Here is a 17,248-nt window from a genome sequence, read left to right as displayed (position 1 = left end):
CTTCCCGACCAAGGAATTGAACCCGAATTCTTTACCACTGAGCCACTTTGTGGAGGAGCTTGTGTTTTTGTGTCCACCTTGAGGTAGATGTTAACTTATTACATGTGCTTCTCCCAACAAAACTAAGGTTTAATTATTTTTATTTCAAAGCGAAAGAACCAAGGTCTCAGGAAGATTATATGACTTGTCCCAGATCTCACAAGTAATAACTGGTAAAACCAGACCATGATATTCATTTTACCCACTTATGCTGTCCCCTAAGAAAGAAAGAAATCAAACATGCACACAAAAATTGTATTGGTGTATTAGAGAAGGATGCACAGTGTATTGGTGGAGCTTGGGGACAGCTGTGATTGCCATTGTTTAACAGAATCGTTCAGACCAACCTCTGTCCTTAAAAGTGACCTGTGGGTCTTATTTAGAGGACATCATAATAAAACTGAAGAGTTAGATGTTTCCCTCGTTTTGTGGGCAGAGAACATTAACAATCTATATTGACTTGAAACTCTATTTATAGACTTGCAATTGTAAGGCTTATTAACTTACAATTTAAAAATCTTTATGATGAGTGAGTTTTACATAACTGGTCATAAAAACCAGCACAGATATGTAAAATAGCATACATAGTTTAAAATACCAACATGTGATGTTTCTTAGAGCTGATCAGAGATTGTATACTGAGGCAGATCTTCAGATCTAGAAAAAGAAGGGTGAAGATTATTCTAATTTTATCAATAGATATCTCAAAGCTAAATTTAGACCATTTTAAATAAAACCTGAAATTTTTGCATATACCTTAGGTGTACAATTTTTAAATAACTCTTTCATATACCATAGGTTCTAAATCAAACAGTGCTGGTAAGTGAGGGAAGAGTACAAAGGAATAGTTAAAAAAATAATATATCAGAGTTAAAGATGAATAAAAGCATAGGCATAAACTATGGAAAATGCTTAAGTTATCCCAAGGGTGCTATCATTTCAAATACTGTCATAGAATTTTAAAAGCCAGGAATGTTTCAAATATAGTCTTTAATTCTCATAATATCTCAAGCAAGAGAACCAGATAAATAACTTGCGCATCACCAAGTGAGATTAAAAGTCAAGATAAAATCCAGGTCTATGGAACTAACAAGTACTTGCTTTTTTGGTTTTGTAAAATTACATTATCTGCTTATTTAAAAAAAATATTGCACATCTATATTATCTCTTTTTTGTTTTCCACACTTATATTATGTATTTTTTTATTTTTGATATTTCATACTTTCCTGTTCAGGTCACTTCATTCCAGCCTTCATGAAAAAAGAGAAACAAATTCATTTAGGGTAGAATCATGTTCCTGACCTTGAATCTGTAATTTTTGAAGTAGAACTAATAGTATTTTAAAGTGATTATGAGCTTCCCTAATGGCTCAGTGGTAAAGAATCTGCAATGCAGGAGCCACAGGAGATGCAAGTTTGATCCCTGGGTCAGGAAGATCCCTTGGAGGAGGGCATGGAAACCCACTCCAGTATTCTTGCCTGGAGAAGCCCATGGATACAGGAGCCTGGCTACAGTCCACAGGGTCGTAAAGAGCTGGACACGACTGGAGCAATTCAGTGTGGGGTACATAAGTAATTATAGAGTCACATGGATTAATTTTAAAACTTATTTTTAATTGGAGGACAACTGCTTTACAATGCTGTGTTGGCTTCTGTCATACAACATGAATCAGCTACATATTTACACATGTCCCCTACCTCTTGAACCTTCTCCCACTCCTCCACCCCGTCCTACCCTTGTAGGCTGCCACAGAGCACTGCATTGAGCTGTCTGTGTTATAGCTCTCTATATACTTGTGGTAGTAACCTCCCGATAGCTAGCTATTTTACTTACAGTAATGTATATGTTTCAGTGCTACTCTCTCAATTTACCACCCACCTCTCTTCTTTCCCTGCTGTGTCCAAAGTCTGCTTCTCTATTTCTGCCCTGCTAATAGTTCATCAGTACCATCCTTCTAGATTCCACATAAATGCATTAATATAGGAATAGAACTACCATATGACCCCACAATCCCACTACTGGGCATATACTCTGAGAAAGCCATAACTGAAAAAGTCACATGTACCCTGGTGTTCATTGTAGCACCATTTACAATAGTTAGCACATGAAGGCAACCTGGATGTCCTTTGACAGATAAATAGATTGGCAGGTTTCAGTGCACATGTGCCATGGAATATCACTCAGCCATAAAAAGGAACACATTTGAGTCAGTTCTAGTGAGGTGAATGAACCTAGAGCTTGTTATGCAGAGTGAGGTGAGTAGCATTATTTGATGGTACCATTTAATATTTACCAGAGAAAATACTGTGATGTTGGGTCACCTCTATGTGCTTTCAATTATTTTTCACAAATATATAGATAGAGATAGGTAGATGCATACATATATATATACATGAGTAAGCCTTACTAAATCAAAGAAAAATACATTTTTTTCCATTCTGTATAATGATCAAAGAACATGGATTTGACAACTTGTTATTCAATAAGTAATAAAACAATTATTGAATTTGCTGACAAGTGCAGATAATTATAACCTTTCCAATTTTTGTGTTATATCAATTTCAAAAGATTTATTTAGAGTCTATGTTGCTGCCTATGCTATGGAAAGTGATCCCTTCTTTCTAAAAAATGTTTGGAAAAGTATAAAAGAAATACAAATCACCAAAATATTATTTTAAAAGTTCTCTAAGCAATTTTTATATTGGAGTTGAATCACCACTGTGGCATATCACAGACAAACAAATAACCACTTCAGGGTTATTAAAAGAAAAGTTTGACCTTATAGTAAATCTCTTATTGAGAGGATTTAAACCAGATTATCCACTTTATTTCTTTTATTCCAACATTCCTCTTCTTTCTTATAATGATGAAATTATAAAATGTGTAGTCAGTAGGCCCAAATAATTTCTTTAAACTAGTTGTTAGAGCTGATTTTAAATCTGTCTCATCCTTTATGATTCACCTAATGGGCCATATTTGATATGAAAAATATTGTAAGTGTATATGATTCAATGCTCTTGATTTCATATTAGCCCTTTTATAGTACTAACATTGATTTTATCTTTTTTTGTCTCTTATCATGCATTTCTTAGGGTTAATATTAGGCATTTTAGGCATTGTAAGGGTTAATTGGACACTTACTTAGTAGCCTAGAGAACTTTTTCTTTAAAGAGTCAAACAATAAACATTTTAGCCTTTATGGGTCATGTGGTATGAATCTCAACATGTTGTTCAGTTGCAAAGTCATGTCTGACTCTTTGTGACCTCATGGACTGCAGCACATCAGGCTTCCCTGTCCTTCCCTATTTCCCAGAGTTTGCTCGAATTCATGTCCATTGAGTCAGTGATGCCATCCAAACATCTCATCCTCTGTCATCCTCTTCTCCTCTTGCCCTCTATCTTTCCCAGCATCAGAGTCTTTCCCAATGAGTCGGCTCTTCACATCAGGTGGCCAAACTATTGGAGCTTCAGCTTCAGCATCAGTCCCTCCAGTGAATATTCAGGGTTGATTTCCTTTAGGATTGACTGGTTTGATCTCCTTGCTGTCCATGGGACTCTCAAGAGTCTTCTTCAGCACTGCAGTTTGAAATCATCAGTTCTTCGGTGTTTAGCCTTCTTTATGGTGCCAACATGTCCTGTACTAAAAAAGGCAATGGGCTTTACTTGGGAAATGTGCTGTAGTTGGCCAATCTCTGTCTGTTATCCTGAAGATAGATGAAAAAAATCCATGGTACTTGCACGTTTATTCTATGTACATGTGTTAAGTAAAGAATCAATCTCTTTGCCCACTAAATGGGAGAGGAAGAATGTTTTCAATGAGAGCGCTATCACCTCTGGCTGACCTGTGACTCTGAAGGACAGAAACAGCAGAGGTGAAGTGTCTTTCTCCCTTCTGTAATTCCTGAAGAAGTTGCTTCCACTTCTCAAATCATACCAGCTGACCTCATGCCTGCTCTTCCTTGATGTTATCCATGGATAACTAATGTTATCCATGCTCTCCTGGAGAAATTTTTCTCTAGGGTAAATAGAAAATTCAGAGAAATTTGATAATCTAGCTTCCCTTTCAGCTAGACTAAAGCTTATACCTCTCATACTGCTAAAGCTTATACCTCTCATACTGCTAACGATTATTTCTTTTTTTAAATTATTTTTTTTTGGATTATAGTACTACTACAATGCTGTGTTAGTTTCTGTTGTACAGAAATGTGAATCAGTTATACATGTACATATATCTACTCTTTTTTAGATTCTCTTACCATATAGGTCATTACAGAGCTGGGAACAATGATTTCTTAGAAAATGAGCTACCCGGGTAGCTCTACCCAAGTAGAAATTTGGACAAAGAGAGCAACATGGAACTGATTAATCCCCTTCGCCCCCTGCACCAGAGCTTTTGGAAATTAGTATTGGTGTTCTGTCTGTTGTTTAAGGAATTAAATTTAATTCTCAAATCTTCAGGCTTAAAGCCAAACTTTATTTCAAAGCAAACATCACACTTGCTCAAAAATCTTCAATGATTTTTTTAACATGTTTATTCATGAAGCATAAAAATCAAAATCAGTACAGATAGATATGCTTGCATCAGCTTAATTCTTGTATCATTTTTAATATTGAAATGCTCCATGTGTTTACTCAGAATATTATTTTCTCTTATAGCTTACATGTTTTGAAAAATTGAATAGTTTAGTTAAACATTATAGAGATTTTTTTATTGGATAGTCTCACTATTTCTTTGCTTTTGGGATAAAATGTAGTCAATATCAGGAAGTACTTGATTGTTTTTTTTAGAGAAAGTAATTATTGAATTGAATTAAAATTCCTCACGTTATTCTCGATGCATTGAAGAATCAGTAGATAAGATCGTGAATGATGTATGGGACTTTACTGTTTTTCAATCTCTTGCATGTGTTAGTTAACTGCTTCCTGTAACCTTGTGCAATGTGGTGCATAAATATGCATAATATATATATAAAGTATATTCAAGTGTACATACTGTGTATATATGAATTATGTACATATATACATATATAATGTATAGAGGAAGAACATACAACTTCAGAAAGACACATGACTTTTCAAGGTCACACAACAATCAAGATCCCAGTCAAGTCATTTGACTCTTCTATTATACCACATTGCTTCCCTCTAAAGAATGAAAGATACAGTTACTTATTCTTTAGAAAGAATGTGATCCTATCATGTCATTTCTTAAAATATATATTTTTTGAATTTTAGAATAGTTTTGAATTTACCAAAAAGTGGCAAAGAACACACAGGGGATTCCTGCCTACCCCACACTCAGATTTCCCTTTTATTATTCCCTTACACTATTATGGGTGTTTTTTGTCACAACTAAAGACTCAATATTGATACATTGTTGTTAAAACCATACTTGATCGTTTCTCAGATATTCCTTAGTTTATGTGATCTTGACAATTTTGAGGATTACTGGACTGGTATTTTGTAGAATGTCTCTCAATTTGGGTTTGTCTGGTGTTTTTCTCATGATTCTATTGGAGTTATGGTTTAGAGGAGGAAGACCACAGAGATTAAGTGCACTTCTCATCATGTGATATCAAGGATGCATTCTCTCAACATTACTGATCAGTGTGGATGACCTGGTGTGGTGTAGGTAGTGTTGACAGGTTTCTTCATGTAAACTTCATCTTCTCCTTTCCACATTGTACCCTTTGGAAAGAAGTCATGTATATAGCCTACACCTGAGGGGTGTATATTTATGATTCATCTTCTTGAGGAGGAGCTTCATTTGATTTGATCTCCATGAAATTAGGCAAGAATATTGTCTCCATTGAATCTTTGCTAATAGATAAATCTTCTTTAGGATATATAAGTGTGTTCATACTAAGTGAATAATTGTCTCCCAGAGCATGCTTACTTGCTTGTGTATTTTTTTCCTTTCCTTCATGGTTCATACAATAAATGCATTTGGATTAAAGATAAGAAAGAGACCACTTGATCAAATAACTAAGGAAGGGTTAGTCACTCAGTTGTGTCTGACTCTTTGTGACCTCATAGACTGTAGCCTGCCAAGCTCTTCTGTTCATGGAATTTTCCTGGCCAGAATACTGGAGTGGGTAGCCATTCCCTTCCCCAGGGGATCTTCCTGACCCAGGGGTTTAACCCAGGCCTCCTGCATTGCAGGCAGATTCTGTACCATCTCAGCCACCAGGGAAGCCCCTAAAGAACTAAACTACTAGAGTTTATTTACTTTTAAATATTAATATTTATAAATTGGCATAGAAGTCTTTCAACTATAGTATGAAGTGGAATGGAATTTTACAGCTAAATTTAACTTAAATATGAAGAATTCGATGACAAAAAAAAGGAAAGACTCAATACCTTTTACAGAGAAGGCAATGGCGCCCCACTCCAGTATTCTTGTCTGGAAAATCCCATGGATGGAGGAGCCTGGTAGGCTGCAGTCCATGGGGTCGAAGAGTCGGACACGACTGAGCGACTTCACTTTCACTTTTCACTTTCATACATTGGAGAAGGAAATGGCAACCCACTCCAGTGTTCTTGCATGGAGAATCCCAGGGACGGGAGAGCCTGGTGGGCTGCCGTCTATAGGGTCACACAGAGTTGGACACAACTGAAGCAACTTAGCAGCAGCAGCAGCAGCAGCAATACCTTTTATGGGTAGTAGTCTTAACGCACTTCATATAATGCCTAAACATGCTATTTGTTATGCCTAAAGTAATGAATTAACACATACTATCAGAATGAACTATAATTTTTGGACACATTTTAGGGCGAAGGGATCTGGCCATGTCAACAGGCATAGCAGTAACACTGAGTTTAACTTGGGGATTTAAAAACAATGTGTACTCTTCAGGAAGAAATTTTCAAAAACATATGTTCTTTAAAAGTAAATATGAGAAGCAGATTTATCTCCCCCAAACTGAATCGCATTCTTCATTTAATCATATTATTGCAGCATAATAACAATTTGGGGGTGGTATTTTAAATTAGGAAAAAGTTTGATAGCAAATTTAACATGAGAAGATTCTGTACCAGACTTGTTAGATTTGTTAAACTTTAAAATTAAAAAATGAATTTTACTATTTTCTAAGAACCTGAATTCTCTTAGAATACCTCTCCCTCTTTCATAGATTGGGTGATGCTTTGTCATGGAATTTTTATTGACTGTGTAATGGACCCCAAAAGAAAATAGTTTAATATTGCAGAGTCAGTCTGGAAAACTAGAGTGATTGTCTACTAGTACTATTCTGAACCATTATATATCAATCAAGTGATATATAAGTATTCTAAAATAAAAATGCAATGAGTATAAAACTCAATTTATAACTCAATTTTTAAATTCTTATTCTGTAGATTTTTAAAAAAATTTATTTATTTATTTATTTATTTATTTTTACTTTACAATTCTGTATTGGTTTTGGCATACATTGACATGAATCCACCACGGGTGTACATGCGTTCCCAAACATGAACCCCCCTCCCACCCCCCTCCCCACAACGTCTCAGAATGGGTTATTCTTGATAAGTTGACATACCTATTTAGCATAAACTACTAATTGACTGAAAACACTTATTCTCAATAATATAAAGCATTTATGAATTGTAATGACAACTATGAAATGAAATGAAATATAATGAAATATATTGGTGGCACTGTTGTCAGAGGAATACAGAAAAAAATTATTTTTCAGTTACATGTACTGATTCACACCCTAAAAATATTAAAGGAAATTAATAAGTGATTTAATGTTTGTATGGACAAGTAAATACCATGCAAATATTGAAGTGATGCTGTAAATATCTTACCTTAAAGAAGATGGGTGGTTTTGTGATTTCATTGGGATCTGTGAAATCCAGTGAGAATTTACTAAAAAGGAAATTATCTTGAGAGTTTTCTGAGAATAGCAAATACTGTACAGTGATGGTGGCTTCACTCCATTTCTAAAACTTTTATTGAGAGCTAAATGATTCTGTTCTGCATGTCGGGGCTACTGTGTTGGATGCTATTTGGGGCTAGCCCTCTGAGAATTCTGTATTATAAATTCCATTTATAACAATTTATAGTCACTCAATAAATTTTGCTTGTATTTCCACCCAAATAGAGTTATTGTATTTTTATTGCTTAGATTATCATGTTATAAAATATTACAAATATTTTGAAAAATTATGAGCTACTCTGAAATTCTCATGTTGGGACAAAAACCTGTTGGTCGTTGTCCCAGAAATTCACTTAAAAAGTGAACAGCCACGGCCACGGCCCTCTGTGCTTGGGGCCAGAGGACACCAAAATGTGTCAAATACAGCCCATCCTTCAAGAAACGTTGTCAAGTTAAGCTTATTACATACAAGACATTTACCCAAGAGAGTCACCCTCTGGAATCTAAGCCATTGGCTAATCAATTCAAGCCATTGATTTTATTTATTTGACAAGCACTTTTTATTCACTCATAAAGCTATAAATATATTTGCATTTTTGAATAGCATCTGGAAATGGTAGTACATACAATAACTATTATTATAATCTCTAAATAATATTCAGGAGATGGAGCTTGCTGTTGTAGAAAGATGATTTACTGTGGAGTCAAACAGATCTGAATTTGATATAGGCTTGTATCACAGCCAGTAACCTATGACCTTCCTTTGAACTAGTTCCTTAAGCTTTCTGAGACTTGTGTTTCTCACTTGTTATGTGTAACTAAACCCTAACTTTCAGTGTGGCTGGGAGGCTTTAATATTAATATAACATATGTAGAGCTCTTTCCACATGAATGGCAGAGAGCATGTATGGAAAACTGTTGCTAGGTATTTGTCAGTATTAGGATAATAATTCTAGGGCAATGTTTCACTGTTGTTTTTTTTTTTTTAATTACTTCACCTTCATTACCCAATCTAATTTTTAAACTAACTTCTGAAATGAAGATGTTATCAATTCAGTCATTCAGATAAAGAAACCGAGAAAAGGAGTGACCAATGGAAACTCATCAAGTGTCAGAATTTGAATCTTTGACTTCTAGCTCAAGACCTTATCCTTTCCATAAAGACTTAAGAATTGTGAGAATTCAGTTTTGCCTTGTTCACATAAAAGCCTACCTGCCTGGTTTGGACAAGATATATAAATTCTTGAAAACTTAGCTTCTCACCCATCCTTGGAGGGTGTTGTGCTGAGTTGTCTCAATCCTTTCCAGTTTCACATGCACTGGAACCAGTAGCATGTAGTTTTGAAGGGCACAGGTGCTGAGATAAACTCTTGGGTTCAATTTGACACTGTCATTTGTTGGTTCTGTAAGCTTAGGCACATTACTAAATCTCTCCAAGTCTCATATTACTCATTATGGGATAACAGGGGCTTCCTTGGTAGCTCAGATGGTAAAGAATCTGCCTGCAATGCAGGAGACCCGGGTTCAGTCTCTGGGTCAGGAAGATCACCTAGAGAAGGGAATGCAATACATTCCAGTATTCTTGCCTGGAGAATTCCATAGACAGAGGAACCTGGTAAGCTACAGTCTATGGGATCACAAATAGTTGGACATGACTGCGCAACTAACATACACCTAGGGTAATTAATAATACTTAATTCAGAACATTGTCATTGTGAGGAATAAATGCATTAAACTATGCAAAGTGGTAAGAATGGGTTTTGGTATAGAGCGTTATATTGTTGTTTAGTGGCTAAATCATGTCTGACTCTTTTGCAACCCCATGGATTATAGCCCGCCAGGATCTTCAGTTCACGGTTCCCAGGCAAGAATACTGGAGTGGGTTGCCATTTCCTTCTCCAGGGGATCTTCTCAACCCAGGGATCAAACCCATGTTTCCTGCATTGGCAGGCGGATTCTTTACCACTGAGCCACCAGGGAAGCCCCAGAAAAAGTGTTATAAATATTTGTCAATTATTTCCTAAAATTGTATCATTAAATTTAGTGCCTCCAAGTGAGCTATTTTAACTCTCAAGTCATACAATAGATTTGCTCAAATGATTAATTGTAAGCATCTCTATCCTGGATTTCTGTCTCAGTCACACTGCTATTCTCTGACAGATCCAACCTGCTAGCTTTGTGCTAAAGAACAGCTACTGGCGGACACAGTCACACGCACCTGGGAGCAGTGTTTGCCTGTCCAGTAGTAGATGTATGTGTATCAATATACAGTCATCACTGAATCTTCTCCTGATTTCCAATTGACCTGATGAATCTGGTTCTTTGAAGTTCTGGGAATATTCAGGATCTGGATCAGTATGCTTGTAGAAACCAATGATTCTAATTAAACATTTTCTGTAGCTTCAAGATGTATAGTGAAACTTCTTTGCAGAATAATTATTTAAGTGTTTATATTCCAAGCATTGGATGTACATTGAAATTCATTTTGGTAGAAGAATGATTAAAAGTCTAAATTCCATGCTATTTATAAACAAATGTTAAGCTTTAATTCACTAATAAAAACGTTCATGAAAGCATATCACATTCATATAAGATCTCTCTTGAAAGTAATGCTAATCATTGAACTTAGAATATTGAGACCCATAGGAAGATGGAGTCAACATAAAAATAATAGGCAACTATTTGGCAAATGGCTTAAAATTTTTACATATTTTATTTCCATAGCATGGACTTTTAGAACATATTGGTAAAATATTCACTCCCAAATTATTGTTTCATAATATCTCAATGTTTAATAATATAAGTACAAATTTTTTGGCACTTCTATGCCTTAATTTTGCTTTGTAAGAATTTCAAAAATATAGAAATGGCTGACATTTTTCAAAACAACTACTAGCACAGTGCAAAACAAATCTGCTTTCTTTCCATTTTTTTTTCTGTATTCACTCTTTCTTTTTTGCTAGGTGGCATGCATGCAGTGGTTTCATGGAGACCATACAATGCTTGAGATGATTGAGAAAAAGCGTTGCTTGTGCAAGGAAATAAAAGCTAGACAGAAAACGGAAAAGGGGCTTTGCAAACAGGATAGCATGCCTATCCTACCCAGCTGGAAGAAGAATGCAGGTGCAAAGAAGTACAGCCCTCCACCCTATTCTAAACAGCAAACGGTATTCTGGGATACTGCCATATGACTGTGTGCAGGATGGCATGAGCTCCACGTTACTTAACACGAAGAGGGAGGTCGACTTGGTCATGTGATAAGTAACTGTTACATATCTTCTCAGTCAGAATGGAATGCCAGTGGTTCCCTGGAAAGCCCATGGGAAGCTGTGCCTATTCATGGCGAGTTCAAGATAAAATGCGTATTTCCTTGCATTTAAGGCACACTTATTTATCACGGATTATTTTGAATCCAGAAGATATTGAGATGTAAATATTTTACTAGTTTATGGGTGACACCTGAAATAATACACATTATACGTATATAAATGATAGAAATACCAAGAGTTTTACTATATGATACAATTTCGGTATTAACTGGTTTGTTATCTCTTTTATATGTCCCTTGATGCCTTTGATTATTAATTTTTGCATTTAAAATGTTTTTCTTTCTTCCTACGTTTGGTTTCTGTACACTAGCTCATGTATGAATTATGTTCAATCACATAATATATGATCTGGTGCTAGTAATGTAGAAGATGACTATCACATCGTTAAGAACATCTGTTTGTTGCTTTGTACCTTTTTAAGGGTTTGATGGGAAATGAATGCCAATGTGATGCTGAATTTGGACATCCATATTGCATCAACACCGATATTTTTGCCGCATTGGCTTTATAAGAATTTCTCTTCAAATGTCATCTTGTTTATACTAAGCAATGGTGAGTCAGACTCCAGAGAAAGTTACTAGGGTATATTTGGACATCCCAGCAGAAAACATTTCTTTCAGAAATGGCTTTAGGGACACATGTCCTTGCATCATTGATCTGATTGGAGGAGACCAGGGTTCACTGTGACAATGGAAAGGATAAGGGATAGAAGGCAAAACAGCATGACTGCTTTCAAGGTGAGACCAGTGGCTTCAGAGCTGCTGCAATCGCTACTTTTGAGTAACTTTTCACGTGTATGTTTGTTTCCCCTAGAAAATGATCAACTAACATTCAATCAGATGAGTTTGCATATTTCAGTACACTAAATGCCAAGCTTTCTCAAAATCTAGATGCCTGAATGGAGTAGTATTTCATGTTAACTTTTCAACGAGTTATCACCCTAATTGGGGGATTAATCTCTTGTGCATGTTCATCACATTCTTACTGATGATGACACCATGACCAAAGAATTATGATCAATTGTTTATTTTATTTTATTTCAAGGAAGAAACAGGAAATGCAGGGGATGGGAGATGGGGTGGATTCAATTTTTGTGGTGGTAAAGTTTAAGTTAAACAAATCATATATATCTTTTAAGAGTAACTTGTTAGTTGAATATAAATAACCCCATGGAGGAATAAAAAGGAAACTATCATATATATTTTGTATATTTAAATTACTATTTATGCTTCCAAAAAATGGACAATATGTGATTCTTCTTTAACAATCAATTTAGTATTATTATATTTCTGAAAGAAAAGGTATGTGTTTGAATTTGTTGTCATAGTGGTTTTCCTTGTAAGGGTTTTGACAGCAATAGTACAGTGCTGCTCAATATAACCAAATATAACAGGAAGTAGGGGAATTTTGTAATCTATATTGCTAAAGACCTAGTAATGCTTTATCAGTAATAGTTTCTTTCAAGCCTTTGAAATGTTATAAAATAATTTTTTAATATTTTATAATTAATGTATATTTTGATGCCCAACTAGAATTCTGAAAGAATAAGGGAAATAAGGTGAGTGGGAGCATGTGTATCTGTTATGTGTGCGTGTGTACACTACACGTGAATGAGTACTCAGTGGGGAAACTGTACACATAGAATGCTTACTGATGTTTTAAATTTTGCTTGTATCGTTGAGGTGGGAAAAAAAAGTAGAGTCGCAAGTTAGTACATGAAATCATGGAGAGATCTTAAGTAGCTTAAATAGACCCTGCTGTCATATTTCACCAGTTATAGATTATGTTTCAAACCCTAAAATCAATGGAGTACAAATCTAAGAGTGGTGAAAATGTGTTAAGGTAAAACTCAGAATTGACATTAAATGTGTTGATGACCCAAATTATTATCCTGATTTAAGTTATTATGACCACATATACTCAAGCCCATGAATTAGATATATGTAAGCCATCAATGATTAGCATCTTTATGATGATCTTGTTACACATATATACGTATATGTCATATGAATATGTCAAGCTTGATCTAATTGCAATTGGATAATTCCCCTGAAATTTTCATTTAGGTAGAACACACAGGTGTATTTTTCAAATGCCCATCATTACCATATCTCTCTGAATTAGGCAGAAGATATTTTTTAATGCTGGCCACTTGTCAAGAAGGAAATAGTTAACAAAATGATTTGTGTTGGGTTCAGCCATTTCCATTTGTTCTGCCAAACGAATGCTGTTGCCATGTTTCATACATTCCCTTTTCAAGCAAGTTATTTTCTGAGAAGGTAGCTTGTTTGAAAATCTGACCTTAGGCAACCATTTCCATTTACTGTCTCCAAATCTTGCCTTCAGTGGGAAGTAACTGAAAGATCTGGAAAAGCCGCTTCACTGATATTTAACTTAAGAAATGATATTCTGTAACTATAAAACTCTTCACTGTAGTTTAGCCTATGTGGCAATAGCTATTATATAATTAATTTCCTTTTTGTGCAGCATTTCTTTATGTGGAAAAAAAGAGGTCATTAGGATAAAAAAATAAACTTACTCTCTGATGGTAGCCATTTAGGGCACTTATACCTATGAATTTAGTCAAATGATAAAAAATTCCACCTACAGCCAGAACACTGCTGCTGCTGCTGCTATGGAGTGATAAAACTCCATATGCTAATATTTTTTTTTAAGCAGTGCCAAAGAACAAATCATATCATTGTATGGTTACCAGTTGAAAGCTTAGCCCTATAAAAAATGATCGTTTCAGAGCAAATTTTATAGAAACAACTTTATTGGCTGTTAGCAAGATGCTTTTATATGTGAAAAACTTCTTAGAAGACACACATTTCTTTAGCATTGATGGAAGGGAAATATCAAATCCTGCTTTTCTATCCAATCTCAGAAGCCAGCATTTTCTGAAGTATAACAGTAGAGTAGTTCTTTAGGTAAACACTGCCAACATTTCCCCTAGTGTTGATACTGTGGAAGCAAGTTTGGAGTGAAAACTGATTGATTTGTGGAAAAGGTAATGCCCACTCCCCCAAAATAGATGTTAAAATGAAACAATGCAAAATATTAAGAAATTAAAATGTGTAGATTTAAAGACTGTACGTATTCAGACACATGATAACTGAATGGATATAGTCAGATACAACTTTGCTTTTCAAAGCAGTGACACTGGGACTTCAGAGACCCCAAGGTCTCAAACGGGTTTCTTTCAATTTTTCTGGAGAGAAACATTTTTATTACATTTTGGCTTAGGCCATATCCTTATATCCAAAGTGGTTTGACTCTTATGAGCAAGTTTGGTGATCAAATTAATAAAACTAAACAACACTATTGTTTTAATTAAGTGAGACATCAGAACAATGCACATAGAATGCAATTTCAATATTACTTCTATGTTAAGTTGACTTACTCACCTAAAATTGAAAAGTAATTGTAAGCTAATTATGGCTACCTATAAAATTAAGGAAAAATGTCTATGATATTAACAGCAAATTATCTGAGATGAGAGGAAATTCAAACTTGCAAAGAAGTAGAAGTAGAATAGAAAAGCGATTCACCATTCATTGCATCCCAAACTTAAATGGAAGTGAAAAAAAAATGATACTTATGTACTTAAGCGTAACTCACTGAATCTTCCTTGTAAGGGAAAAATGTGAACAATTAGCTATTAATCTATTATTCATTTAACAGTTCATTATTGAGCAACTTATATATCAGCTATTTTAAAGCATTTCTAAAGCATTTGACATTAAGCATTCAGAAAAATGTGGTCCCTGCCTTCAAGGAGTTTCATTATACAATCATTAGTAGTTTCAAACGGAGTTTTTAAGAAGATATACAATATCATATGTGTTTGACATCTCTTATGTGTTTATATATGTGTTTATATGTTTTTCCTGGATCAAGTGTATAGTCAAAATAAAATGCTAAACATACTAAAGTTGATGTCTAAATATAAAATATGTTTATGTGTAAACCTCTATGTGTACACATAGGATATGTACTGCTGTCTATATAAATCAGTAAAATAAAATTCATTTTGCCATGTTGGACTTTGAACATTATAGCTGGGGGTTTGGATTTATTTAAAACCCTTTGATATTTGGGTCAATGACATTGTAGCAAGATGTGTGTTACCTGGGTAAAAATATCTGCGTAATTTCCCTTTAAATATTATAAAGTTTTAAATTTAAGGGAAAACATCTTTACAGTAATATTGTTGGATTTATCTCAACCAAACCTATGTGAAAATCTTCTTGAAGTTTTCAATTATTCCCAAATATGACTGGGTTTGCCCACCCTAAAAGCATTTACATTTTCACATGTATACACCCACATACAGCATACATACTGTATATAATATATATGAAAATGTTTAGTATGCACTTCTTCTGTTTGGAACTCCTTCAGTTAACATTTATAGTGTAGCAATTTGTGTGAAGCGCACTGTGATTATAAAAGACGAAGCACAGTAAAGTCACAGGTCTTGTTATCTTGCACTAAAAATGTGTTTACGTATTTAGCAGTTGTATGTTTACTTTCTTGCTCTTTTCAAGAAATTGAAACAAATAGCTATTGAGAAAAATGATATCAAATGATGTTTTTTAGTGGATAATGACACTACTCTTTTAAAAGACAGGGTTTTTAAAAGAAACCATTTAACATCGATTCCAACATCACATGTTTACCGTATTTAAAAATCTGAATGTCATATTGCATTTTTCATAACTCATTAAAAATGTCAGGTATGTGCCTGAAAAGTTGTGCAAATAAGCATTAGATAACAGATTTCTCTACTCATGTGTTGTTAGCCATTTCTATATACATATTAATATAAACACTGATGTTTTAATTTCTTTTAATTTTTGTACTTGATTTTTTAGGTAATATGTAATTATAAATGTACTTTGATACTACTGAAGTTACCAGATGTTGTTTGAAAACAAATTGTTTTCTTTAGTGCATTGGCAATATTTTGCAATACTTTTGTGCTTATTTATTTGTGCTCCCGTGTAATTATAATAAAAGCAATAGTTTAAATTAGTTGACTTTGTTGTTGCTGGTATTTATTCATCAAGAAACAAGATTAGTAAGAAATCTTTCAAAGAAAAATGCACACATTTTTCCATGTTTCCAGTTGCCTGTGAGATTGTATGGTAAACGACTCTTGCCTGTGAGTCACTGAAGACTGAGGCTTTCACCTTAGTTATGTGACCCTCAATTGTCCTTAGTCACCCTCTGGCTTCTGCTTCAAATGGGCAATCCAGTAAATAAGAGGAAACTACATTTTTTCTTTCATATGCACCTAATTCCAATTAAATGATTCAGTGTGTATCTAAAGTGTTCTGGAGGCACTAAAGGAAAAAAAATCCAGCAATCCTAGACTGGTATTCATAGAAAAGATGTTCATTTATTTAAAAGGTGTTTAACACACTCATTTGTTCAGCCATACTTCTAGAATTAATCTGGCTTAAACAGGGGGCAAGAAATCAATCCTGAATAGTCATTAAAAGGACTGATGCTAAAGCTGACGCTCCAATACTTTGGCCACTTGATGTGAAGAGCTGACTCACTGGAAAAGACCCGCCTCATTGGAAAAGACCTTGATGCTGGAAAAGATTAAAGGCAAGAGAAGAAGGGCGCAACAGAGAATGAGATGGTTGGATAGCATCACCGACCCAGTGAACATGAGTTTGAGCAAACTCAGGGAGATAGGAAAGGACAGGGAAGCCTGGTATGCTGCAGTCCCTGAGGTCACAAAGAGTCAGACATGACTTAGTGACTAAACAACAATAACAACAAAATGGGGAGCAAGTCAGTATGTTTAATGTTACTGGAGTGTTGGTAACTAAAGTGCCACTGAGTGTCTGAAATACATATAAAACAAGGTTCTGGAGTTCAGCAAACTTATAAAAAATGTGCGTTTGTCATACAGCAGCCTCCTTTAATAGTTTCTAACGGTTACTTAATTACTCACATCTTCTCTTACACATCGAATTTCAGAGT

General features: G+C 34.8%; 1 protein-coding gene across 1 annotated transcript in view; it reads left to right on the top strand.

Moving 5' to 3' along the window:
• Window positions 1-16,285, top strand: part of NYAP2 (neuronal tyrosine-phosphorylated phosphoinositide-3-kinase adaptor 2) — a 308,670-nt gene extending 292,385 nt beyond the window's left edge. The window contains exon 7 of the mRNA XM_040228470.1: window positions 10,883-16,285. Coding sequence (XP_040084404.1) covers window positions 10,883-11,110 — 228 coding nt within the window. The 3' untranslated portion in view covers window positions 11,111-16,285. The remainder of the gene's footprint in view (window positions 1-10,882) is intronic.
• Window positions 16,286-17,248: the final 963 nt, after the last annotated feature.

The sequence above is a fragment of the Oryx dammah genome, unplaced genomic scaffold, assembly GCF_014754425.2.
Source record: "Oryx dammah isolate SB20612 unplaced genomic scaffold, SCBI_Odam_1.1 HiC_scaffold_27, whole genome shotgun sequence".
NCBI lineage: Eukaryota > Metazoa > Chordata > Mammalia > Artiodactyla > Bovidae > Oryx > Oryx dammah.
This window is presented reverse-complemented; position numbering and strand designations above follow the sequence as displayed.